General features: G+C 44.9%; 1 protein-coding gene across 3 annotated transcripts in view; it reads left to right on the top strand.

The window, feature by feature from the left end:
- The first annotated feature begins 6118 nt into the window (after positions 1–6118).
- UBAP1 (ubiquitin associated protein 1) overlaps positions 6119–26473 on the top strand; it is a 74638-nt gene continuing 54283 nt past the window's right edge. For 2 of the 3 annotated variants that reach the window (XM_031014676.3, XM_031014675.3), the window contains exon 1: positions 6119–6377. In XM_031014676.3, the coding sequence (XP_030870536.2) occupies positions 6134–6377 (244 nt within the window). In that variant the 5' untranslated portion in view covers positions 6119–6133. The remainder of the gene's footprint in view (positions 6378–26473) is intronic. The other variant, XM_055351660.2, reaches the window with a different exon arrangement.

Raw genomic sequence — 26473 nt, 5'->3', positions numbered from 1 at the left:
AAAAAGTTTATCCATCTATGCACCATTGGATACACTTTATTTTATTTTATTTTTTTTTGAGACAAAGTCTTGCTCTGTCACCCAGGCTGGAGTGCAGTGGTGCTATCTTGGCTCACTGCAACCTCTGCCTCCTGGGTTCAAGCGATTCTCCTGCCTCAGCCTCCCAAATGCTGGGATTACAGGTGCACACCACTACGCCGGCTAATTTTTGTATTTTTAGTAGACACAGGATTTTGCCATGTTGGCCAGGCTGATCTCAAACTCCCAACCTCAGGTGGTCCACCCGCCTTGGCCTCCCAAAGTGCTGGGATTACAGGTGTGAGCCACCATGCCCGGCTGGATATACTTTTTTATTAAATAATTTTTTTAAATCAATTAAGATGGGGGGCTGAGCATGGTAGCTCGTGCATGGAATTCCAGCACTTTGGGAGGCCACGGCAGCAGGATCACTTGGGGCCAAGAGTTTGAGACCAGCCTGGTCAATATAGCGAGATCCTGACTCTACAAAAAAGAAAAAAAATGGCTGGGTGCCATGGCTCATGCCCATAGTCTTAGCACTTTGGTAAGCCGAGGCTAGCAGATTGCTTGAGCTCAGGAGTTTGAGACCAGCCTGGGCAACACGGTGAAACCCTGTCTCTACCAAAAATACGCAAAATTAGTCAGGCATGGTGGTATGTGCTTGTGGTCCCAGCTACTCTGGAGGTGGAGGTGGGAGGATCTCTTGAGCCTGGGAGGCAGAGGTTGCAGTGAGCTGAGATCATGCCACTGCACTCCAGCCTGGGTGACAGAAGACTGAAACTGTGTCTCAAAAAAAAAAAAAAACAAAAACCCACAAGCTGGGTGCGCTGGCTCATACCTGTAATCTCAGCACTTCAGGAGGAGTGGGAGGTGGATCACTTGAGGCCAGGAGTTCGAGACCAGCCTAGCCAACATGGAGAAATCCCGTCTCTACCAAAAATATAAAAAAAAAGTGGTGCATGGTGGCGCATGCCTGTAATCCCAGCTACTTGGAAGCCTGAGGCAGGGGAATCATTTGAACCCGGGAGGCAGAGGTTGCAGTGAGCCGAGATTGTGCCACTGCACTCCAGCCTGGATGACAGAGCGAGACTACATTTCAAAAGAAAACAACACAAACAAACAAAACTTAAGTAAAATAAAATAAAAAATTAGCCAGGTATGGTGGCATGTACCTGCAGTCCCAGCTATCCGGGAGGCTGAGACGGGACGATCCCTTAAGTCCAGAAGTTCAAAGCTGCAGTATCTATGATTGCAACACTGCACTCCAGCCTGGGTGACAGAACAAGGCCCTGTTGCCCAGGATGGACTCAAACTCCTGGCCTCACTCCCGCCTTGGCCTCCCAAAGTGCTGAGATTATAGGCATGAGCCACTGCATCAGACCCAGCATTGGATATACTTGATCTTTTCAGCTTTTGCCAATTTGTTAGGTAAAAATTAAAGCCTTGTTTCATTTTTAAAAATTATCAGCCCGGTGTGGTGGCTCACGCCTGTAATCCCAGCACTTTAGGAGGCCGAGGTGGGGAGGATCATGAGGTCGGGAGTTTGAGACCAGCCTGAACAACATGGTGAAACCCCATCTCTACTAAAAATACAAAAACTAGCCGAATGTGGTGGCGCGTGCCTGTAATCCCAGCTATTCAATAGGAGACTGAGGCAGGAGAATCGCTTGAACCCAGGAGGCAGAGGTTGTAGTGAGCCGAGATTGCGCCTTTGCACTCACTCCAGCCTGGGCGACAAAGTGAGACTCTGTCTCAAAAAAAAAAAGAAAAATTATCAGTGATATTGACCATTTTCTCATATGTTCACTAGCTATTTCTATTTCTTCTTTGGCTAATTGCCTCTTGCAAACTATACACACTTTTTTTTAATTGAATCATTCCATTTTTCACATTGATTTGTAAAATTCTTTGTATACTGGGAAAATTAACTTTTTCTGTTATATAGGTTACAAATATTTTCTTCCAGTTTATCTTTTCACTTTGTGCATGGGGTCTTTTGCCATCATCAAATCTGTCAACTATTTCCTTCATGGCTTCTGCATTTGGTGTTATGATTAGACAAGTTCTTTCCATCCCATAACTCAGAAAATATTCTTCTATATTCTCTTTTAATATTTTATTGTACGTTTTTGTGTTTGTGTATTCATCTGTTGGAATGGAAAATTATCTATATCATGGTCATCAGGATAATTGCATCTTTATATGATGGTCATCACATCGTTCTTAGAATTGAGAGAAGCCTCAGAGGTTACCCAGATATCTGAGTCCTTCGTTGTAGCTATGAGTTTCTGGGGAAGGGCAAAAGGTTTCAATCTGATCTAAGGTTCTAAGGATTCATCCTAACTTTTCCCTTGATTTTCCCAGGAGAAAAGATGTCTTTGCCAAGGATGCCAGTGACTTTTTCTTATAGACTTAGAACTGTTAAACCCAAGCCAAGCCTCTTCCTTCCTGGTTTCTCCAAACTTACCTCCTTCTGCTCTTCTACATATACCCTTTGCTCTACTTACTGATCCTGAACATTCCTGGAAATTTCTTGCATCCATGCCTTTGCCCAGACTACTTTAGGCACCCTTCATTCTATCTGGCCTTTAAGGCCTAACTTAAATGCTTCAATTTGCCATGAAATCTCTGAATTTCTCAAGTGTACCTGAATTCCCTCTCCTCTCTACTCCTCAGGCATGGATTGTGCTACTTAAGGGACTCAGTTTATTTTCTTTCTTTTTTTTTTTTTGAGACAGAGTGTTGCTCTGTCACCCAGGCTGGAGTGCAGTGGCGTGATCGCTGCTCACTGCAACCTCCGCCTCCCGGGTTCAAGCGATTCTCCTGCCTCAGCCTCCCAAGTAGCTGGGACTACAGGCGTGTGCTACCACACCTGGCTAACTTTTTGTATTTTTAGTAGAAACAGGGGTTTCACCATGTTAGCCAGGATGGTCTCGATCTCCTGACCTCGTGATACGCCTGCCTCAGCCTCCCAAAGTGCTGGGATTACAGGCGTGATCCACCACGCCCGGCCGGACTCAGTTTATTTTCTGTCAGGTGCCATCATTATCTGGACACCTATATGCTTCCCTCACTGGGCTGCCTTGAGAGCATCTTTGCAGACTTGTGGTGCCTGGCACATGGTAGGACTTAATTAGTACTGGATGGCTAAATGAATGAAATATTGTAGAGGTGGTTGTCTGTCTTTTCTGTCTCTGTTCTTAGACATTGTAAATGCCTGGTGTATAAAGGGAGGGAGAAAGAAGACGGAAAGAGGAAGGGTGCAGGTTGGTGCCCCTTTTTTCTGTATTGCTGTTAGCAGGCCAGCAGGTATGCTGGCCACTGTCTACGTGCACTGAGAGGGAAAGACACAGGGTAGGGGAAACAGAGGACTGGCATCCTATTCAGCCTCTTCTGGCCCAGGTGAGTCAACACTGGGATTCACACCTAGAAACTGACAAGTATGAATCACTCCTAAGAAGGTTAAGAGGTATTTGTTTTTCTAGGTAAATGCCTCCACTTCTTTTCCATTTCTTTTTTTTTTTTTTTTTTGAATGGAGTTTTGCTCTCGTTGCCCAGGCTGGAGTGCAATGGTGTGATCTCAGCTAACCGCAATCTCTGCCTCCTGGGCTCAAGCAATTCTCCTGCCTCAGCCTCCCAAGTAGCTGGGATTACAGGCATTTGCCACCACGCCCAGCTAATTTTTTTGTATTTTTAGTAGAGACGGGGTTTCTCCATGCTGGTCAGGCTGGTCTTGAACTCCTGACCTCATGTGATCTGCCCGCCTCGGCCTCCCAAAGTGCTGGGATTACAGGCATAAGCCACCGTGCCTGGCCCTTTTTTTTTTTCTGAGACAGAGTGTTGCTCTGTCACCTAGGCTGGAGTGCTGTGGCGCAGCCTCACCTCACTGCAACCTCCACCTCCCAGGTTCAAGTGATTATTCTGCCTCAGCCTCTTGAGTAGCTAGGATTACAGCTGCCACCATCACGCCCAGCTAATTTTTGAATTTTTAGTAGAGATGGGATTTCACCATGTTGGCCAGGCTGCTCTCGAACTCCTCACCTCAGGTTATCCACCTGCCTCGGCCTCCCAAAGTCCTGGGATTATAGGCATGAGCCACTGCGCCCAGACTTTTTTTTTTTTGAGACAGGGTCTGGCTTTGTCACCCAGGCTGGAGTGCAGTGGCTTGATCTCGCTCACCGTAACCTCTACCTCCTGGGTTCAAGCGATTCTCATGCCTCAGCCTCCCACATAGCTGGGATTACAGGCGCCCACCAACATACCTAGCTAATTTTTATTTTGTATTTTTAGTAGAGATGGGGTTTCACCATGTTGGGTAGGCTGGTCTTAAACTCCTGACCTCAGATGATCTGCCTGCCTCAGCCTCCCAGAGTTCTGGGATTACAGGCGTGAGCCACCACACCCGACCTTGTTTTTTTTTTTTTTTTTTTTTTTGAGACAGAGTCTTGCTCTGTTGCCCAGGCTAGAGTGCAATGGCATGATCATTGCTCACAGCAGCCTTAACCTCTCAGGCTGAGGCCATTTTCTCACCTCAGCCTCCTGACTAGCTGGGACCACAGATGTGTACAACCATGTCTGGCTAATTTTTTACAATTTTATTTTATTTTTAGACAGGGTCTCATTTGCAGAACCCAATAGCTGGGACTACAGTCGTGTACCACCATGCCCAACTTTTTTTTGTTGTTGTTAGAGATGAAGATTCTCCACGTTGCCCAGGCTGGTCTCAAACACCTGAGCTCAAGAGATCTGACCATCTTGGCCTCCCAAAGTGCTGGGATTACAGGCGTTAGCCATTGTGCCTAGTCATTTTATTTTATTTTATTGCGACAAGATCTTGCTCTGTCACCCATGTTTGGAGTACACCAGCACAATCCTGGCTCACTGTAGCCTCGACCTCTCAGGCTCAAGTGATCCTCCTATCTCAGCCTCCTGAATAGTTAGGACCACAGGCACATGCCACCATGCCCAGATAATTTGAGTTTTTGTAGAGACAAGGTCTCACTATGTTGCCCAGGCTCACCTAATTTTTACCAAACTTTTTGTAGAGACGGGGGTCTCATTATGTTGCTTAAATTGGTCTCGAACTCCTGGGCTCAAGATTCATCTTATTCAATTAATAATTCTCTGTCTCCTAATTCCAGCAGACATAGAAAGACACAGAAGGCCAGCGCCATGGCTCACGCCTACAATCCCAGCAATTTGGGAGACTGAGGCTTGAGCCCAGAAGTTTACCACCAGCCTGGGCAACATGGTGAGACCCCGTCTCTCCATATATTATATATAAAATAATAAAAATTATCCGGGCGTGTTGGCATGTGGCTATAGTCCAAGCTACTCAGAAGGCTGAGGTGGGAGGATCACTTGAGCCCGACAGGTGGAGGTTGCAGGGTTGCAGTGTGCCAACATCGCGCCACTGCACTCCAGCCTAGGCGACAGAGGGAGACCCTGTCTCAAAAAAACAAAAAACACCCCAAACAGAAACAACAACAAAAACCCCCACAGAAGGCAGTGAAGGCTTGGGATAGGATTACCTGGTTTAAACCCATAGAATGTCAGAATTGAAGGAAGACTTAGAGGTCACCTTTGTTTTTTTTTCTTTTGATACAGAGTCGCGTTCCGTTGCCCACCTGGAGTGCAGTGGCGCGATCACGGCTACCGCAGCCTCGACCTCCCGGGCTCAAGCGATCCTCCTGCCTCGGCCTCTCAAAGTGCTGGAGTTACAGGCGTGAGCCACTGCGCCCGGCCTAGAAGTCAACTTTCAACTTAGTCCTCTATACATGGGAAAAGTGAGGTCCAGAAAGGGTATGAGTTGTACCAGGTCGCTGACCCTGAACAGAAGCTAGATGTCTTAATTCCCAAGTAGGACTCGCTGCTAACTCTTTGGGCATACCTTCGCGATTCAAGGCTCTTGGGTTTCCCGCTTTGGCCGCCTCGCCAAACCCAAGTCTTACACTCTCAGTGACCCCCTCCTTTCCTCCTTCCCCCTTAGGTCAGCAGGGTTTACTCATTCCAATTGCAATGCTCCAGGTTGCCGGAGTAGCTCCTCGCTAGAAGAGAGATTGGTTATGTCACCGTCGGCTCCTCCCATTGGTCCGGGCGTGTGGAGCGCGGCGCCATGACGTCAGACGCCCAAAGGGGTGGGGCGGTGAGGGGAAGGAGGAGGGAAGTAGGACTTCAACATGGCGGCTGCGGCACTGGCGGTGGCTACGGTGACGGCCTGGCCCGGAGCGGGCAGAGTTGGAGGTGGTGGCGTTCGCTCTCCCTAGGGGCTGTCGGGAGCTCAGCGGGGACCGAGCCTGGGAGGCCGGCCGGTGCCAGCACCTTTCGGCTTCTGAGACGGCGGCAGCAGCGGCATTCAGGTGAGGGGGGGCCTCCCTCTGGGGGAGGGGGAAGAGGGGCGGAGTTGGGGGAGGGGGGCTGGTACTGGGAGACTGGGAAACGGGATGGGGGGCCAAGCGAGGTGAAAGGCGCCGGAGCTAGGAGGTGGGAGGGAAAAGTGGCCGGAGATCCGCGATTCGGGGAGGATTCTGGGAGAAGGGTCGGAGTGAGGGGACCGGAGTTGAAGGGGCGGAGGGGAAGTGGGATGCGGGAAAATGAGTTCGGATTAAGGAGACTAATACCCTACTGGAAGACAGGCATAGTAGACATCTATCGGGCTGGATTGAGAACTCGGTGGGAACTAGAGGATGTCAGGGAGGGGGACCCAGATTTTAGTAAAGAAGGTGAGTGGTGGGGAGTTGAGGGTGAGCTGGGGACGTGCGGTGTAGATTTAGTTCTCCCTGAGGCAATGAGATTGGGGAGAAAAGGTGGAGACTAGACCAGAGGTGAGTCATCTTTGGGGATATCTTTGGCCTTGTCTGGTCTTCTCCAGGTATGTTTATCCGCCTTTTTTGTTTCTTGGGTGGAGGCTTACCTATACAGTCCACCTGGGCCTCAGGAACCGCCCCAGTCTTTCTTGTGGAACGTCAGGTTCATTTATTTGAGCTATATCAGTGATCTTTGACCTTTGTTGCCAAATGTAATTGTTTCCAGACTAGCGTCTTAAAAGTATGGTTGGGCATAAAAATACGTTTAATGTTAAACTGAAAAAAAAAAATTGTTACTTTTAGTCACCATGCAGTGTTGCGAAACCAGATTTGGTAATTTAGTTAAGTATTACGTATATTCTGTTCTAACTTTACTCGTTAGTGCTTTGTCTCTTCAGTTATTAGCATTTGAGAATTTGAATAGATATGATGGATGTTTTCCTTTTTATTTTTGTCAGATTTGGTGGTGGGAAAAACAAGATACTTAGTCTTTAGTGATATAGTTCTTTCTAGTTAATGTCCCAACCTAAACTAAAAGTTTCCGTATTGGCCGGGCGCTGTGGCTCACGTCTGAAATCCCAGCACTTTGGGAGGCCGAGGCGGGCGGATCACGAGGTCAAGAGTTCAAGACCAGCCTGACCAACATGTTGAAACCCCTTCTCTACTAAAAAGCCAGCCGGGCGTGGTGGCAGGCGCCTGTAATCCCAGCTACTCGGGTGGCCGAGGCAGGAGAATGGCTTGAACCTGGGAGGCGGAGGTTGCAGTGAGCCTAGATCGCTGCATTGCACTCCAGCCTGGGCAACAGAGCGAGACTCCGACTCAAAAAAAAAAAAAAGTTTACCTATTATGGCAAAGAATGTGAAATGTGTCAAGTCTTAAAAGAATTACATTGTCCGCATTAACTTACTATAAGTGAAATTTTATTAGTTAAATTTTTGTTTCTAGTTTGTTCTATTAATTCATTGTGTTTATTAGATACCTACTGTGTGTTGCAATAATAAGAGTCATTATAATTACGGAAATGCTAAACTTAATGTTTCTTTAGTGAGTGACCATGGCTGTCATTGCACAGCAGATAACTTTAGTAACCTGCTAGAACCTCATTGGAAAAAAAATTTTTTTTTTGTTTCTTTTTATTTTTTTCCAGAGGGAGTCTCGGTCTGTTGCCCAGGCTGGAGTGCAGTGGCGCGATCTTGGCTCGCTGCAACCTCCGCCTCCTGGGTTCAAGTGACTGTCCTGCCTCAGCCTCCCGAGTAGCTGAAATTATAGACACCCACCACTACGGCTGGCTAATTTTTGTATTTCAGTAGAGACGGGGTTTCACCATGTTGGTCAGGCTGGTCTCGAACTTCTGACCTCAAATAATCCTCCGGCCTTGGTCTCCGAAAGTGCTGGGATTACAGGCGTGAGCCACCGCACCCGGCCTGTTTTCTTTTCTTTTTTTTTTTTTTTTTTTTTTTGAGACAGAGTTTCGCTCTGTGCCCAGGCTGGAGTGCAGTGGCGCAATCTCAGCTCACTGCAAGCTCCGCCTCCCGGGCTCGCCATTTTCCTGCCTCAGCCTCCTCAGTAGCTGCGATTACAGGCGCCTGCCACACACCTGGCTAATTTTTTTTATATTTTTTTAGTAGAGACGGGGTTTCACCGTGTTAGCCAGGATGGTGTCGATCTGCTGACCTCGTGATCCACCCGTCTTGGCCTCCCAGAGTGCTGGGATTACAGGCGTGAGCCACCGCACCCGGCCTTTTTTATTTTTATTTGTATTTTATTTTATTTTTCGAGACGGAGTCTCCCTCTGTCGCCCAGGCTGGAGTGCAGTGGCGCGATCTCGGCTCACTGCAAGCTCTGCCTCCCGGGTTCACGCCATTCTCCTGCCTCAGCCTCCTGAGTAGCTGGGACTACGGGCTCCCGCCACCATGCCCGGCTAATTTTTTGTATTTTTAGTAGAGATGGGGTTTCACTGTGTTAGCCAGGATGGTCTTGATCTCCTGACCTCGTGATCCGCCCGCCTTGGCCTCCCAAAGTGCTGGGATTACAGGCGTGAGCCACCGTGCCAGGCCTTTTTTTTTTTTAATGAAGGCAAAGGAAAAAAATTAAACTCTGTAAATATAAAAACTTCTTCAGTTTCTTTCGTTTAGTATTTAAGACTGATTTCCTAATCATGGCATTTCTTCTGTGTATTCTTCTGAAATTTTTTTCATTTTGATTTTGAAGAAGACAGTAACAGTATTCTGAAAAGATAATAATAGATCTGTAGACAAGTCTCATCAATGATTGTTAGTGCATTTTTTAATTAAAATTTTTTTTTTTTTTTTTTTTGTAGAGAAGGGGTCTCTTATGTTGCCCAGTCTGATTTTGAACTCCTGAGCTCAAGTGATCCTCCCACCACAGCCTCCCAAACTGCTGGGAGGCATGAGCTGCTAGTGCACGTATTTTTGACTGGCAAATGTCACATTATTTTGTGTATCTTTTAACTGTGGTATTTAAGGATCTCTGACGTTTATTTATTTATTTATTTATTTTTTGAGACTGAGTCTTGCACTGTTGCCCAGGCTGGAGTGCTGTGGCGTGATCTCAGCTCACTGCAACCTCCATTTCCCAGGTTCAAGTGATTCTCCTGCCTCAGCCTCCTGAGTAGCTGGGATTACAGGCACCCACCACCACGCCCGGCTAATTTTTATAGTTTTAGTAGCGATGGGGTTTCACAACGTTGGCCAGGCTGGTCTTGAACTCCTGACCTCAAATGACCTACCCGCCTTGGCCTCCCAAAGTGCTGGGATTACAGACGTGAGCCATGGCGCCCAGATGGATCCGTGACATTTAATTCAGTGACTAAAATTCTTATTATTTTCAGCATTATAGTTGAAATATCATTAGCCTTGAGTGTAAATGCCAATATTACAAGCTTTTCGTGTTTGTTCTTTTCTTTTTTCTTTTCTTTTCTTTTTCTTTCTTTCTTTCTTTCTTTCTTTTCTTTCTTTCTTTTCTTTCTTTCTTTCTCTTTGTCTTTCTCTTTTCTTTCTTTCTCTCTCTCTTTTCTTTTCTTTCTCTCTCTCTCTCTCCCCCTCTCTCTCCTTTCTTTTCGCTCAGTCGCCCAGGCTGGGGTGCAGTGGCTCGATCTCTGCTCACTGCAAGCTCTGCCTCCTTGGGTTCATGCCATTCTCCTGCCTTAGCCTCCTGAGTAGCTGGGACTACAGGCGCCCGCCACCACGCCTGGCTAATTTTTTGTAGTTTTAGTAGAGATGAGGTTTCACCGTGTTAGCCAGGATGGTCTCGATCTCCTGACCTCTTGATCCGCCCGTCTCAGCCTTCTAAAGTGCTGGGATTATAGGCATGAGCCACTGTGCCTGGCCCCTGTTCTTTAGTTATGTTATTGAATGTATTGAGATTTTTCAAATGTAGATCATTTTAAGAGTAATCTTTTTTCCTACAGATTCATTAAAAATATTTATTCATCTTTTATCAGGTGGTTTTCTTTAGACAGTCTTTCTCAAGAAATGCAAAAAGGTAATACAGAGTGCCTTAAAACGTTAAATAGGCCGGGCGCAGTGGCTCACGCCTGTAATCCCAGCACTTTGGGAGGCCGAGGCGGGCGGATCATGAGGTCAGGAGATTGAGACCATCCTGGCTAACACGGTGAAATCCCGTCTGTACTAAAAAATACAAAAAAATTAGCCGGGCGTGGTGGTGTGCCTGTAGTCCCAGCTACTCTGGAGGCTGAGGCAGGAGAATGGCGTGAACCCGGCCACTCCGGAGGCGGAGCTTGCAGTGAGCTGAGATGGTGCCACTGCACTCCAGCCTGGGCAACAGAGCGAGACTCCGTCTCAAAAAAAAAAATAAACATTAAATAAACCTTTTTTCTAACAATTAAAAAAAAATTTTTTTCTAACAATTAAAAAAAAAGAAAAAAACTCAAGCTGAAAAGAAGCTGAGAAATCACCTGGGTGTAGTTTCCCACACAGAATGGGAATCCCTGCTTCTATACCAAAACAAATGAAAATCCATCCTCTTTTCCAGATTTCTAAGGAAGTAATAGGATTTTTCAGAATTTCTTTTTTTTGTTTGTTTTTTGGTTTTTTTTTGAAACGGAGCTTCGCTCTTGTTGCCCAGGCTGGAGTGCAATGGCGCCATCTCAGCTCACCGCAACTGCCGCCTCCCAGGTTCAAGTGATTCTCCTGCCCCAGCCTCCCGAGTAGCTGGAATTACAGGCATGTGCCACCATGCCCGGCTAATTTTGTGTTTTTAGTAGAAACGGGGTTTCTCAATGTTGGTCAGGCTGGTCTCAAACTCTTCAACTCAGGTGATCCATCCGCTTTGGCCTCCCAGAGTGCTGGGATTACAGGTGTGAGATACCGCTCCCGGCCCAGAATTTCTTATAGGAAAAGTATGTTCAATTAGAAAAAAGAAGCAAGCAGAGTAGTGCTCTTCCAACCTGTAACATACAGTGTCCTGTAACATTAGAAAATAACTTGAAGGTAACAGTAATATTTTCCTATGAATCGAGAGTTACGATTTCAGGTTTTAGAAATTTTAGGTGGAAGTAGCAAGATTCACAAAGGAAAGGGTGCTAACACTGGGTATGTACTAATGAGCCAGGATTGTTAAACACTTTCTTTCCTTTTTTTTTTAGATAGTCTCGCTCTGGGCCGGGCGCGGTGGCTCAAGTCTGTAATCCCAGCACTTTGGGAGGCCGAGGCGGGCGGATCACAAGGTCAGGAGATCGAGACCATCCTGGCTAACACGGTGAAACCCTGTCTCTACTAAAAATACAAAAAATTAGCCGGGCCTGGTGGCGGGCACCTGTAGTCCCAGCTACTCGGGAGGCTGAGGCAGGAGAATGGCGTGAACCCGGGAGGTGGAGCTTGCAGTGAGCCAAGATCGCGCCACTGCACTCCAGCCTGGGCAACAGAGCGAGACTCCGTCTGAAAAAAAAAAAAAAAGATAGTCTTGCTCTGTTGCCAGGCTGGAGTGCAGTGGCACAATCTCGGCTCACTGCAGCCTCCACCTCCCAGGTTCAAGAGATTCTCCTGCCTCAGCCTCCTGAGTAGCTGGGACTACAGATGGTGCGCCACCACATCCGGCTAATTTTTGTATTTTTAGTAGAGACAGGGTTTCACCATGTTGGCCAGGATGGTCTCGATCTCTTGACCTCGTGATCCTCCCGCCTCGGCCTCCCAAAGTGCTGGGATTACAGGCGTGTGCCACCGTGCCCAGCCAATCCTTTTTTTTTTTTTTTTTTTTTTTTTTTTTTTTTTTTTTTTTGAGATGAAGTCTCCCTCTTATTCCCCAGGCTGGAGTGCAATGGTGTGATCTCGGCTCACTGCAACCTCTACCTCCCGAGTTCAAGCGATTCTCCTGCATCAGCCTCCCTAGTAGCTGGGATTACAGGCGCCTGCCACCACGCCTGGCTAATTTTTGTATTTTTAGTAGAGATGGTGTTTCACCTTGTTCACCAGGCTGGTCTCGAACTTCGGACCTCAGGTGATCTGCCTGCCTCGGCCTCCCAAAGTGCTGGGATTACAGGCGTGAGCCACTGCACTCGGCCCTGTTAAAACACTTTACATAATCTCAGTTCTTGGCCAGACACAGTGCTAATGCCTGTAGTCCCAGCAGTTTGGGAATCCCAGGCGGGCAGATTGCTTGAGCCCAGAAGTTCAAGACCAGCCTGGACAACACAGTGAGACCTGTCTCTACAAAAGTTACAGAAAAATTAGCTGGGATTGGTGGTTCATGCCTGTAGTCCCAGGTACACGAGAGGCTGAGGTAGGAGGATCACCTGAGCTCAGGAAGTCGAGGCTGCAGTGAGCTGAGATCATGCCCCTGCACTGCAGCCTGGGCAACAGAGCAAGATCCTACCTCAAAAGAAATAATCTCGGGTGGGTGCTGTGAGTCATGCCTGTAATCCTGGCACTTTGGGAGGCCCAGGCAGGTGGATCACCTGAGGTCAGGATTTCAAGACCAGTCTGGCCAACACGGTGAAACCCCGTCTCTACTAAAAAGACAAAAATTAGATGGGCGTGGTGGCAGGTGCCTGTAATCCCAGCTACTCAGGAGGCTGAGGCAGGAGAATCGCTTGAACCTGGGAGGCGGTGGTTGCAGTAAGCCTAGATCATGCCACTGCACTCCAGCCTGGCTGACAGAACGAGTCTCTGTCTCAAAGAAAGAAAAAAAAACAACAACAAACAAACACATTCAGTTCTCACACTTGAATTAGGTAGGTTGTGTTATGCGTGCTTATGTATTGAGGAAACAGGATCACAGAGGTTGTGTAACTTAACTAAGGTTACAACTAGGTAGAGTGAATTTGAACTGAAATCTGTCCAACCTCAATGCCTATGCTGCATTCTTTTATGCCATTTTGCCCCTCTTAGGTGGTCACAGGACCATTCCAATTCCTATAAGGTATAAGCACTAGTTTTAAAGTAATACCATTGTGAACTGCTTGTTCTCATTGAAGTAATAGTGTAACTGGAATGATAAATAGTTCATTAAAATTTTAGTCACATTATGTCATCAGAATTCTAGGAGGAAATGAATACCTGATTATTTTGTACTTCACAAAATAAACTGGATAAACTGGATAAATGACTGAAAGTTTCTTTTTTATATTGCTGAGTCAGATTGGATCCGGTTCATTAAGGGCCAAAATTTGTATTTGGGCAGTAATCCTCATGTGTTCTCAGAATGCTTGATTGGTCATTATCAGTTGCTTACTGCTTACCAAACACTTCCAGTGTTTGAGTCACTGAATTGGCTCATGGTAATTGTTAATCTTGTGGTTACTGAGTCAAGAGCCAGCAGTGTGTGTTTTGGCTGCTTCACTTCCTCCTCAACACTTGATATTGTCAGATTTTAAATTAATTTTTTTTTCTAATCTGGTGGGTTTGAAATTGTATCTATAGTGTTTTTTATCAGCATTTCCTGAAGCTGGGCATCTTTTCATGTATATTCGTTGGTCATTTGTGCTTCTGCGAAGTGTATATTCAATTTCGTTGCCTATTTTTTTTGTTTTTTTCTCTTTTTCTGATTCATTTTTAAGAGTTCTTTATATTCTGGATACTAATTATTTGTTAATTTATAGGTTGCAAATATCCTTTCCCAATTTGTGACTTGTCTTTTCATCTCTTCATAGTCTTCTGGTGAGAAAAGCTCCTAATTGTAATGAACTGAATTTTTCAGTCTTTCATGGTTTGTGTTTTGTGTTTGTTTTTTTTTTTTTTTTGAGACGGAGTTTCGCTCTTGTTGCCCATGCGGGAGTGCAATGGCGTGATCTTGGCTCACTGCAGCCTCCGCCTCCTGGGTTCAAGCAATTCTCCTGTCTCAGCCTCCCGAGTAGCTGGGATTACAGGTGCCTGCCACCACGCCCAGCTAATTTCTGTATTTTTTGTAGAGACAGGGTTTCATCATATTGGTCAGGCTGGTCTTGAACTCCTGACCTCAGGTGATCCACCCGCCTGAGCCTCCCAAAGTGCTGGGATTACAGGCGTGAGCCACTGTGCCTGGCTGGTTTATGCTTGTTGTATCAAATTTGGGAAATCCTTCTTTGCTGCCAGGCATGTTGTTTTAATAAATACAGTAGTATACCTATCTATAATGTGGTATATCTCATCTGACATTTATTTCCAATATCTGCTTGATTACAAAGACAGACTTCTTAGAAGTTGCTTTCTTATTATCTTTGGAGTTATAAGGCCGCAGGGTTTTAAAAGGAGGTTGTATTGTGCCTTACATGTGGGTTTCATACATTGTCCAAACTGAGACACCAACAGATTTGTGAATGAGATGTGCATCTTATTAAATGTTAATGTGATTTGACAATGAGACCTTTCTTGTGTGGACAGTATTATATACAGTTGATAGTGTGTCACTCAGTCTAAGCTGTTAGCACTTTCACTAAAATATATTCAAATTTTTTTTGATGTCTAGTTTTTACAGTGTTGGGCTTTATCAAGAATAGTTGTGGATTGTGGAAGAGCTGATATGGAAACATCTTAGAGGAACGTATTTTGCTTTTTTTTTTAAACTCTGTCCGGTTCCTTGGACTTGTGTGTCTCCTATCTTATCAAGAATAATTGGCCGGGCGCAGTGGCTCACGCCTGTAATCCCAGCACTTTGGGAGGCCGAGGCGGGCGGATCACGAGGTCAGGAGATCGAGACCATCCTGGCTAACACAGTGAAACCCCGTCTCTACTAAAAAATACAAAAAATTAGCCGGGCGTGGTGGCGGGCGCCTGTAGTCCCAGCTACTCTGGAGGCTGAGGCAGGAGAATGGCGTGAACCCGGGAGGCGGAGCTTGCAGTGAGCCGAGATCGCGCCACTGCACTCCAGCCTGGGCGACAGAGCGAGACTCCGTCTCAAAAAAAAAAAAAAAAAGAATAATTGTAGATTGTGGAAGAGTTGATATGGAAACATCTTAGAAGAATGTTTTTTGCTTTTTTTTTTTTAAAAAAAAACAAAACTGTCCAGTTCTTTGGACTTGTGTGTCTCCTATCTACCATTAAACCCTTATGACTTAAGGTATATGTATAAATACATATATACATCTTGGTGGCATTGGTTTTTCTATGTTGTGTATTAAAGCTGCTAAAAAACATTTTTTCTTTTTTTCAATGAGAAGACTAGTGATTACTTTGACTTTAGGAATTATTCTTCTAAGGAGTCGAGTATTTGATCTGGGCAAGGATCACACTGAAATATAAAACATCTGAGTAATTTGGGTTCACTAAAAAAAAAAAAAAAAGAAATGTAAAACAACCACCAGATTAAAAATACACTACAAATACTGTTTACAACCACCAGATTAAAAATACAACACAAATACTGTTTATTTATACAAATAGTATACCTTTGACATTTATGAAAGGCATACTCTTAGATCATTGGGAATCCTTACTTATGTAACTACCATAGTTTATAGTGTCCTTCATGAAATACAGAAAAGTGTAACAGGAAATTTTTAGTTACCATCAGATTTGATGGGTAAATAGAAGAGAGCAACAAAGTAAAGCAACTTGAATGCTAAACTTAGTCTTCAGCTTTTTTTTTTTTTTTTTTAAAAGAGATGGGATCTTGCCCTGGTACCCAGGTTGGTCTTAAATGCCTGGCCTCAAGTAATTCACCTGCTTCGGCCTCCCCAAGTGCTGGGATTACAGACGTGAGCCACCATGCCTGGCGCTTTCAGCTGCCTTTAACTCCCTGCCTTTTTCTGTTGTTTGTTACTACCACTGGCCTATTCCAACCTCCTTTAGTAACCTATTGGAAAGTCAAGATTAGGCTGTCTTGGGCCGGGTGCGGTGGCTTACGCCTGTAATCCCAGCACTTTGGGAGGCTGAGGCGTGTGGATCACCTGAGGTCAGGAGTTCGAGACCAGCCTAGCCAACATGGTGAAACCGTATCTCTCCTAAAAATAGAAAAATTAGCCAGGCATGGTGGTGGATTCCTGTAATCCCAGCTACTCAGGAGGCTGAGGCAGGAGAATTGCTTGAAGCCGGGAGGCAGAGGTTTCGGTGAGCCGAGATCGTACCATTGCACTCCAGCCTGGCTGACAAGAGTGAAACTCCATCTCCAAAAAATAAACAATAAAAAAGATTAGGCTGGCTTTGCCTGTCTTTTGCTTCGTCTCATCATCATGGTCTTGGTCCCAGGTGGGGTTTGCATCCTTATTGGTAAGAATGGAATCTTCCTAATCCTAAAATCTTTCTGTAGTTTGGGAGTGTTAACATTTCCTTCAGTAGTTTCATGGGGAAGGATATGGGCAGTAACTTCCCCATTTCTTTCTTCTAGTAGATCATTATATATATATATATATATTTTTTTTTTTTTTTTTTTTTAAAGACAGAGTCTTGCTGTGTCGCCTAGCTTGGAGTGCAGTGGTGCGATCTTGACTCATTGCAACCTCCTCCTCCAGGGTTCAAGTGATTCTTTCACCTCAGCCTCCCGAGTAGCTGGGATTACAGGCGCGTGCCACCATGCCTGGCTAATTTTTATATTTTTAGTAGAAATGGGGTTTCACCATGTTGGCTAGGCTGGTCGCAAACTCCTGAACTCAAGTGATCCACCTGCCTCATCCTCCCAAAGTGCTGGGATTACAGGCATGAGCCACCGCACCCGGCCGATCATTATGTCTCATAGGATACCTCATGAGAGAAGTGATCTGGCTACATGGGTGGAATTCAAGGTCAAATGGTCAGCCAAATTAAAAATCACTGCTGGAGCAGACTTTAGGGGTAGTTTGTGAACTTTCAAATTTGGAAATACTTAATTATTATTATTATTATTATTTTTTAGACGGAGTTTTGCTCTTGTTGCCCAGGCTGGAGTGCAATGGTACAATCTTGGCTTACTGCAACCTCCGCCTCTTGGGTTCAAACAGTTCTCCTGCCTCAGTCTCCCGAGTAGCTGGGATTACGGGCGTGCTCCACCATGCTCGGCTAATTTTGTATTTTTAGTAGAGACGGTGTTTCTCCGTGTTGGTCTGGCTGGACTTGAACTCCTGACCTCAGGTGATCTACCCGCCTCAGCCTCCCAAAGTGCTGGGATTACAGGTGTGAGCCACTGCTCCTGGCCAGACATATTTAATTCTTTCATCAAAGGTTTATTATATTTCTGAGATATTCTAGCCAAAGGAAACAAACTTAACAACTTTTGTTTTCTGAAAATACTTCAGCAAAAATAGAAGGGAGAGGATCAGGAAAAATACCTAATGGGTACCAGGCTTAATACCTGGGTGATGAAATAATGTGTACAACAACCCCCATGACACAAGTTTACCTAGGTAACAAACCTTCACATGTACCCCTGAACTTAAAAGTTAAAAAAATTTAATGTTAATAAAATCTTAAACAAAAATCATGGAAGATCTTTAATTGTTTATGTCCTGTCCTATCCGTTTTCTTGGAGAAGAAATATTAGCTAGTTCTTGTAATTTATTTATTTATTTTTTGGGGTGGAGTCCCACTCTGTCACCCAGACTGGAGTGCAGTGGTGCGGTCTTGGCTCACTGCAACCTCTGCCTCCTGGGTCCAAGTGATTCTCCTGCCTCAGCCTCCTGAGTAGCTGGGATTACAGGCCCTCGCCACCATGCCTGGCTAAATTTTTTATTTTTAGTGGAGATGGGGTTTCACCATGTTGGCCAGGCTGGTCTTGAATTCCTGATCTCAGGGGATCCACCTTCCTCAGCTTCCCAAAGTGCTGGGATTACAGACTTGAGCCACCATGCCTGGCAGTTCTTGTAATTTAATAGGGAATCTTTTTTCCTTTCTTTCCTTCTTTTTTTTTTTTTTTTTTTTTGGAGACAGGGTCTCGCTCTGTTGCCCAGGCTGGAGTGCAGTGATGCAGTCACAGCTCACTGCTGCAGCCTTGACTTCCTGGGTTCAGGTGATTATCCTACCTCAGCCTCCCGAGTAGCTGGGACTGCAGGCTCATGCCACCATGCCTGGCTCTTTTTTTTTTTTTTTTTTTTGTAGAGATGGGGTTTCATCATGTTGCACAGGCTGGTCTCAAACTCCTAAGTTCAAGTGATCCACCTGCCTCGGCCTCCCAAAGTGTTGGAATTACAGGTGTGAGTCACAGTGCCCAGCCTGCTCTGGATATATTACTGGCATTATATTTAGTGGAAGAGCATATATATTAGAGTAATGGAGATTTATTTCATTAGTAGTATAAGAAATTATGTTTAGGTGCAGTTCTAATTTGAGACATTCTGTATCTGTCCTGTCTGATATGTCTCCAACATTGACAGTGGAGATATAAAACATTTTCATCAGTGTAGAAAGTTCTGTTGGACAGCACTGTTCTAGGTCAGTGATTCTCAAAGTTTTAGTGTGTGTATGGATAACTTGGATGTATTATTAAAATGTAGATTCTGAGTCAGTAGCTCTGGTGTGGGCTTGAGAGTTTGTATTTATTTATTTGTAGAGATGGGGTCTTGCTATGTTCCCTGGTCTGAAACTTCTGGCCTGAAGCAGTCTTCCCACCTTGGCCTCCTAAAGCACCAGGATTGTGGGTGTGATCCACTGTGCCTGGCCTGTGTAAACTTTAAAATAGTGTCTTTAGCCATGAGAGATTATATTGTAATGGCAGAACTCTGGACAGTGAGTTGAAAGATCGAAAGTTGTAGTTCACTTTTTCCACCATCTTGAAGCTTTTAGAGGCCTGCTGGGAGTAGGACTTCTAAAAGGCAAATATGTCTGGAAGGCTGTGGTCCAAGGCCTTTTTTTGTTGGCTATAAGTGGGGTCTCCAGAATCAAAGAGAGCACACAACTGTTTTTAAATCGAAGGTGTTTATGCCTGAGATGAAACTGAATTCTGTTTGGGCAAGAGATTTGTGCTTATGTATACAAAGCAAAGAACAACACAGTGACTCCTGGTGGTAAACCAAACAAAATCAGAGTAATCTGTGGAAAGGTAATTTGCGCCCATGGAAACAGACATGCCAAATTCCAAAGGAATCTTCCTGCTGAGGCCATTTGGACACAGAATTCGCGTGATGTTGTACCCCTCAAGGATTTAAACTAACAAAAAGTAAAAGTGGATTTGTGAACAAAAAAAGTCCTAGTTCAGCTTTCCTGTTTAAAAACCAACCTCTCTCAGCCTTGGATTTTTTTTTTAATTTTTTATATTTTTTAAAAAAATTTTTTAATTAAATTTTTTTTTTAGTGATGGGGTTTTGCTGTGTTCCCCAGGTTAGTCTCTAATTCCTGACTTCAAGTGATCGTCCCACCATGGCCTCCTAAAGTACTGGGATTACAGGCATGAGCCACGGTCCCCGCCCTGTATAAACTTTTTAAATAGTGTCTTTTGCTATGAGAGCTTGTATTGTAATGGCAGAACTGTGGACAGTGAGTTGAAAGATCTAAAGTTCAGGCCAGGTGCGGTGGCTCATGCTTGTAATCCCAGCACTTTGGGAGGCTGAGGCGGGTGGATCATGAGGTCAGGAATGTGAGACCAGCCTGACCAACATGGTGAAACCCCGTCTCTACTGAAAATACAAAAATTAGCCGGGTATGGTGGTGCACGCCTGTGATCCCAGCTACTCAGGAGGCTGAGACAGGAGAATCGCTTGAACCCGGGAGGTGGAGGTTGCAGTGAGCCGAGGTCACGCCACTGCACTCTAGCCTGGGTGATAGAATGAGACTCCATCTCAAAAAAAAAAAAAAAAAAAAAAAGATCTACAGTTCTAGTTCATCTTTCCAATTTAAAAACCAATCTCTGTCAGCCTTGAACTCTTCTTTTATTTTTCAATTTTCTTTAGAGATGGGGGTCTTGCTATGTTGCCCAGTTTGGTCTCAAACTGCTGGCCTCGAGCACACCTCCCACCTTGGCTTCCCAAAGTGCTGGGATTATAGGCATGAGCCACCAAGCCTGGCTAATGTATTTTTTTAAAATCACAAGTTCATAATGTTATTTATTATTTGTTTAACTTTTAGCCCCTGCAAAGAAATATAATTTAGATTTTAGAATTATAGGACTTTAAATATTTTGCCTTTCCTCTTTTATATGAAAATATTAGTTCTTTACAACTATAATTACTTATTTGCTATATTGAACTCATATAAAAAGGGTTTTAAAATAGAAATACTGCTATTATAGCTGATAAGTACAATCTAAAATCTTTGCTATTCTTTATGTTCTTAAAATACTGTGTAAGGGAGGGCCAGGCGCAGTGGCCCACGTCTGTAATTCCCAGAACTTTGGGAGGCGAGGCAGGCAGATCACTTGAGGTGAGGAGTTTGAGAACAGCCTGGCCAATGTGGCAAAACCCCATCTCTCTACTAAAAATACAGAAAATTAGCCAGGCGTGGTGGTATGTACCTAGAATCCCAGTTACTCAGGGGGGCTGAGGCAGGAGGATCGCTTGAACCCAGGAGGTGGAGGTTGCAGTGAGCTGAGATCACGCCACTGCACTCCCGCCTGGGTGACAAAGTGAGACTGTCTCAAAAAAATAAAAATAATAAAAATATTGTGTAGGGGAAGCTCTCAAGCCACGTTCTTCCTCTACTCTCACACCACCACAACAATCATCAACATAGAACACATCTGTGACCAAAAGTGTGGGGGTTTTTCACCTCTGCACCAAGCAGTGGACACCAGCTGGGTGTTCTCCAATTCAATTCAGGTTGGGGGCTCAGTCTTCAAGACTGCCTGCACACCCCTGGACACTAGTTGCATGTCTGGGGCCCTGGATCTTATGACCCACTGTCTTCATGTTGGTGTTCCCACGATCCCCTCTTTGGGTTTGGTTAATTTGCTGGAGCATCTCACAGAACTCCGGGAAACACTGAAATTTATTGGTTTATTCTGAAGAATCTCACAAAGGATATAGATGAAGGGATGCATAGAGCAAGGTATGGGGGAAGAGGTGTGGAGCTTCTATACCCTTCTTGGGGCACCACCATCCAGGAACCTCCAGGTGTTCAGCTATCCAGAAGCTCTCTGAACCCAGTCCTCTTGGGCTTTTGTGGAAGCTTCATGATGTCAGCATGCCTTCTCTTAGGGTATAGGGCAGTCCCCTCTCTGGGGAGGGTGTTAAGACCCACAATCAGAAAGGTGGGGAAAGATTACAGTCCTTTCTTGGGGCAGAGGAAAGTAGGGCAGAGGAAGAGGTTTTGTTTCCTGAGACCTGCCCCTGAGACCTAACACACTCAATATTGTATCAGAAGACTGTAACTAGGGCTGTGGGAATTATGAACCAGGAACAGTGGATGAAAACCAATATATCTCATAACACTACAAATATATTTTACTGATGTATACAATTAGAATACTGAGTTCTAAAGTCACTTCAAATAATTATATTCTCTGGTCATTTTATTAATTTTCTGTAAAGTTAGGTTTATTTGTTTCATTTTGTATTCATTTTGAGGGCTAAAAAATTATATTGCTAAGAATGTGTAATAGCTATTTTGAAAAGTTAGAATACAGAGATGTATAAAAAGAAAAATTCTCTCTCTCTTTTTTTTTTTTTTTTGAGATGGAGTCTCGCTCTGTTGCCCAGGCTGGAGTGCGGTGGCACAATCTCGGCTCACTGCAAACTCCGCCTCCCAGGTTCACGCCATTCTCCTGCCTCAGCCTCCTCAGCAGCTGGGACCACAGGCACCTGCCACCACGTCCGGCTAATTTTTTGTATTTTTAGTAGAGATGGGGTTTCACCGTTTTAGCCAGGATGGTCTCGATCTCCCGACCTCGTGATCCTCCCGCCTCGGCCTCCCAAAGTGCTGGGATTATAGGCGTGAGCCACCGCGCCTGACCAATAAAAATTTTAAGCCACCATTGGAAATATCCACTATTAGAATATTTGTATAAAATATTTGTGGAGCTCACATTTATTGAAAACATTATGCCATGTGTTCAGATTGTTCTAAGCACTTTGTATGCATTATCTCATTTGATCCTTACAATAACTTTATGAGTTTGTTACTATTATCTCTATTTTATTTTTCTTTTTTCAGCCAGTCAAATTTAGCAGTGGGGGGTTGTATACCAACTTTAGTAACACTGCTGTGAATAAGTTCTGATGAGCCACTACCATTGGACCAGCCTGTTATTCCCATTTGATTGATTAAAACTCAAATGTTAACTTGTACAAGGGATACGTAACCTAGTAAGTTGCAGAACTGAGACTTGACCCCTGACAATTCTTACTCAAACTCACTTTATTCATCCCTGTGTATTGTTTTTATCTTTTTTTCTGTGCTTACACATACACAGATTTTTTTCTTTTGTCTTTTGAGAACAGAGATTTTTTAAATGTATTTCATACATTCAGGTAAGTTTTTTTTTTTCTCTAACAGTGTCTTATAAGAAGTTTTTGATTTCATTGAAGTCCCCTTTAGTTTTTCCTTTATGGTTTGTGCTTTTGGTGTTATATCTAAGAATTTTTGCTTAATCTAGGTCAGAAAGATGTTCTCGAAGTTTTATACTTTCAGGTTTGACTTTTTTGTCTATGATTCATTTTGAATTAATTATGTATGATGTCATATGGATGGAAGTTTTTTTTGTTTGCACATAGATATCTATTTTAGCACTTTTTGTTGAAAAGATTACCCTTTCTAAAATATTTTGTCCATGTCTATATTTGGACCTGTTCTATTCTATTGCTGTTTGTCTATCTTTATGCCAGTATCACACTATCTTGATAATTGTAGCTTTATAATAAATTTTGAAACCAGAAAAGAAAGTTTCCCAAAGTTGTTATGACTGTAGAGCCCTTGGATTTTTTTTTTTTTTTCTGAGACGGAGTTTCACTCTTGTTGCCCAGGCTGGAGTGCAATGGCGTGATCTCGGCTCACCGCAACCTCCGCCTCCCAGGTTCAAGTGATTCTCCTGCCTCAGCCTCCCGAGTAGCTGGGATTACAGACATGTGCCACTACGCCCGGCTAATTTTGTATTTTTAGTAGAGACGGGGTTTCTCCATGTTGGTCAGGCTGGTCTCGAACTCCTGACCTCAGGTGGTCCGCCTGCCTCGGCTTCCCAAAGTGCTGGGATTACAGGCATGAGCCACCACGTCCGGCCAGTCCTTTGGATTTCTATACAAATTTTTTGGTGTTTTTTTTTTTTTTTGAGACAGAGTCTCACTATGTTGCCTAGGCTGGCCTCCAACTTTTGGGCTCAAGTGATCCTCCTACCTCAGTCTCCTGAGTAGCTGCAACTACACAAACATGCTACCATGTCTGGTTCCATATGATTTTTAAAATTAGCTTGCCAAGTTTCTATAAAAAGCTGCTGGCTTTTTATTTATTTATTTATTTATTTATTTATTTATTTATTTGAGACCAGGTCTTGCTCTGACTCTTAGGCTGGAGTGCAGTGGTGTGGTCATGGCTCATTGCAGCCTCGACCTTTCGGGCTGAAGTTTATCCTCCTACCTCAGCCTCTGGAGTTGCTGGGACCACAGGTGTGTGCCACTAAGCTTGGCTAATTAAAAACAATTTTTTTTTTTTGGAGACGGAATTTCACTCTTATTGCCCAGGCTGGAGTGCAATGGCACGATCTCGGCTCACTGCAACCTCTGCCTCCTGGGTTCAAGCGATTCTCCTGCCTCAGCCTCCCGAGTAGCTGGGATTACAGGTATGCATCACCACGCCCGGCTAATTTTTTGTATTTTTAGTAGAGATGGGGTTTCGCTGTGTTGACCAGGCTGGTCTCGAACTCCTGACCTCAGGTGATCTGCCCTACTCGGCCTCCCAAAGTGCTGGGATTACAGCCATGGCGCCAGCCTAAATAATTTTTTTTAATATAGACACGGTCTCACTATGTTGCCCCGGCTGATCCTGAACTTTTGGCCTCAAGTGATCCTCCTGTCTCAGCCTCCCAAAGCGCTGGGATTACAAGCGTGAGCCACCATGCCTAGCTTCACTGATTCTTCAGTTTGATTGAGTCTGCTGTTGAAATTCTCTATTGAATTATTTGGTTCAGTCATTATATTCTTCCGCTCTAAGATTTGCTTTTTATTATTTGTTTCTTTGTTTTCATTTTGTTCATGTATTGTCTTTCTAATATTGTTATTTGTGTGTGTGTGTGTGTGTGTGTGTGTTTTTAATTGAGATGGAGTCTCACTCTGTAACCCAGGCTGGAGTGCAGTGACACAATCTTGGCTCACTGCAACCTCCACCTCCTGGGTTCAGGTGATTCTTCCACCTCAGCCTCCCGAATAGCTGAGACCACAGGCGTGTGCCACCACACCCGGCTAATTTTTGTATTTTTAGTAGAGACGGGGTTTCACTATGTTGGCCAGGCTGGCGTTGAACTCTTGACCTTGTGATCCGCTTGCCTTGGCCTCCCAAAGTGCTGGAATTATAGATGTGAGCCACTGTGCCCGGTCAGTTATTTGTGTTTTATTATAGTTCACGGACCTTCTTTAATAGGATTATTTATTTATTTATTATTTTGTAAAAATTTTTATTAAATTTTTTTTTTCTTTTATAGAGACGGGTTTCACTATGTTGTGCTGGTCTCAAACAGCCGGGGCTCAAGCAGTCTGCCCGCCTTGGCCTCCCAAAGTGCTGGGATTACAAGTGAGAGCCACCGCACCTGGCCAAGAGGATTATTCTGAATTCTTTGTCAGTCAGTTCTATAGATCTCCATTTCTTTAGGGTTGTTTTTTGGCATTTTATTAGTTTTCTTTTGTGGTATCATGTTTCCTTGGTTCTTTTTTTTTCTTTTGAGACAGATTTTTGCTCTGTCATCTAGGCTGGAGTGCAGTGGCACGATCTCAGCTCACTGTAGCCTCTGCCTCCTGGGTTCAAGTGATTGTCCTGCCTCAGCCTCCCCAGTAGCTGGGGTTACAAGCATGTGCTACCATGCCTGGCTAATTTTTGTAGTTTTAGTAGAGATGGGGTTTCACCATGTTGGCCAGGCTTGTCTTGAACTCCTGACCTCAGGTGATCCACCTGCCTCAGCCTCCTGAAGTGCTGGGATTACAGGCGTGAGCCACTACACCTGGCCTCCTTGATTCTTAATGATCTTTTTGTCCTTGTGTTGGTTTCTGTGCATTTGAGGAAGTAGTCACCTCTTTTAGTCTTTACCAATTCATTTCTGTGAGGAAAGACCTTCACCAGTCAGCCTAACCTGGGGTTCTGGATGGGTCAGCTGGTAGTATCTGTGGGCAAGCAGGGCTTGCTGCTGGAATCTCTGGTTGAACTTGGTAGCTGCCCATACTCTGAGGTTAGGTGGGGCTTGTTCTCTGGGGTCTGAGGCCAGTGCAGGTCTGTTGGCTGGGCTCTGAGGTTAGGAGGGGCAGCTGGCTGGGCTCCATGTTTAGGCCAGGCTGCTCTGTGACTGGGGAGGGCTGCAGGCTGCACTCTGGAATTTCCCTGGTCAGGTGAAGCTACAGGGTATGCACCATAGATGGGTAGGACTATAGGCTGCATTCTGCAATCAGGTGGGGTTGTATGTTAAGTTTTGCTGTTGAATGGGGGCATTGGCTGAATTTTTTGCCTGGATGGGGCTGCTGGCCCTGCTCCAAGGTTAGACGGGTTCTGTGGCCAGGCTGCCTGGTTGGGCAGGCGGGTTGCCTGGTTGGTCCTGTGGAGTTGGAGTTTCAGCTGTACGATTAGGTGAGGCCATAGGCTGTGCTCAGCTGAGGTCAGACTGGACCACTGGCACAGGACCCAAGCCAGGCAGAATGTTGACTGTGCTTGTTGGATAGACATGCCGCAGATGGGCAGAGCTGGTGGTTGGGCTCTCTGGTTGGGTGAGGCCACTGGCAGGGATGTGGTCTCATTGTCATGATTTGCATACTGTTTGCTGTGAGCCCCACCCCCTTCTTTGTTCCTAGCTGACTCCAGTGGTCTAGCCCTCCCATTTCTTCCCTATGAGGCAAGACAGACATGGATCTCCTGGAAAGCACCCTGGAAAGCTGGGAAAGTTGGGGAAGCTGAATGTCTGCCTTGGGCTCTCTTTTTCCCACTGCAGAAACTATAGGCCCAGGGGATCACTCTCTGGCCCCATGTGGGCCTGGTGAGGGGCGATGCAGTCAAAAAGTCAAGCCACTCTTACCCTTCTAATGTGGCTTTTGGTATTTGTGCTCCAAGGGAGTGCTTAAGCCCTAGGCTCTGGAATTTTCACAAAGGTGTTCTTGTCTGTGGATAATTACTAATTGGCATTTCTGTGATAGTGACTAGAACCTGGACCTCCTATTCCACCATCATGTT

Source organism: Gorilla gorilla, chromosome 13 (genome assembly GCF_029281585.2).
Source record: "Gorilla gorilla gorilla isolate KB3781 chromosome 13, NHGRI_mGorGor1-v2.1_pri, whole genome shotgun sequence".
NCBI lineage: Eukaryota > Metazoa > Chordata > Mammalia > Primates > Hominidae > Gorilla > Gorilla gorilla.
Note: the sequence above shows the minus strand (reverse complement) of the source record. Positions and strands in the feature narration are given on the sequence as shown.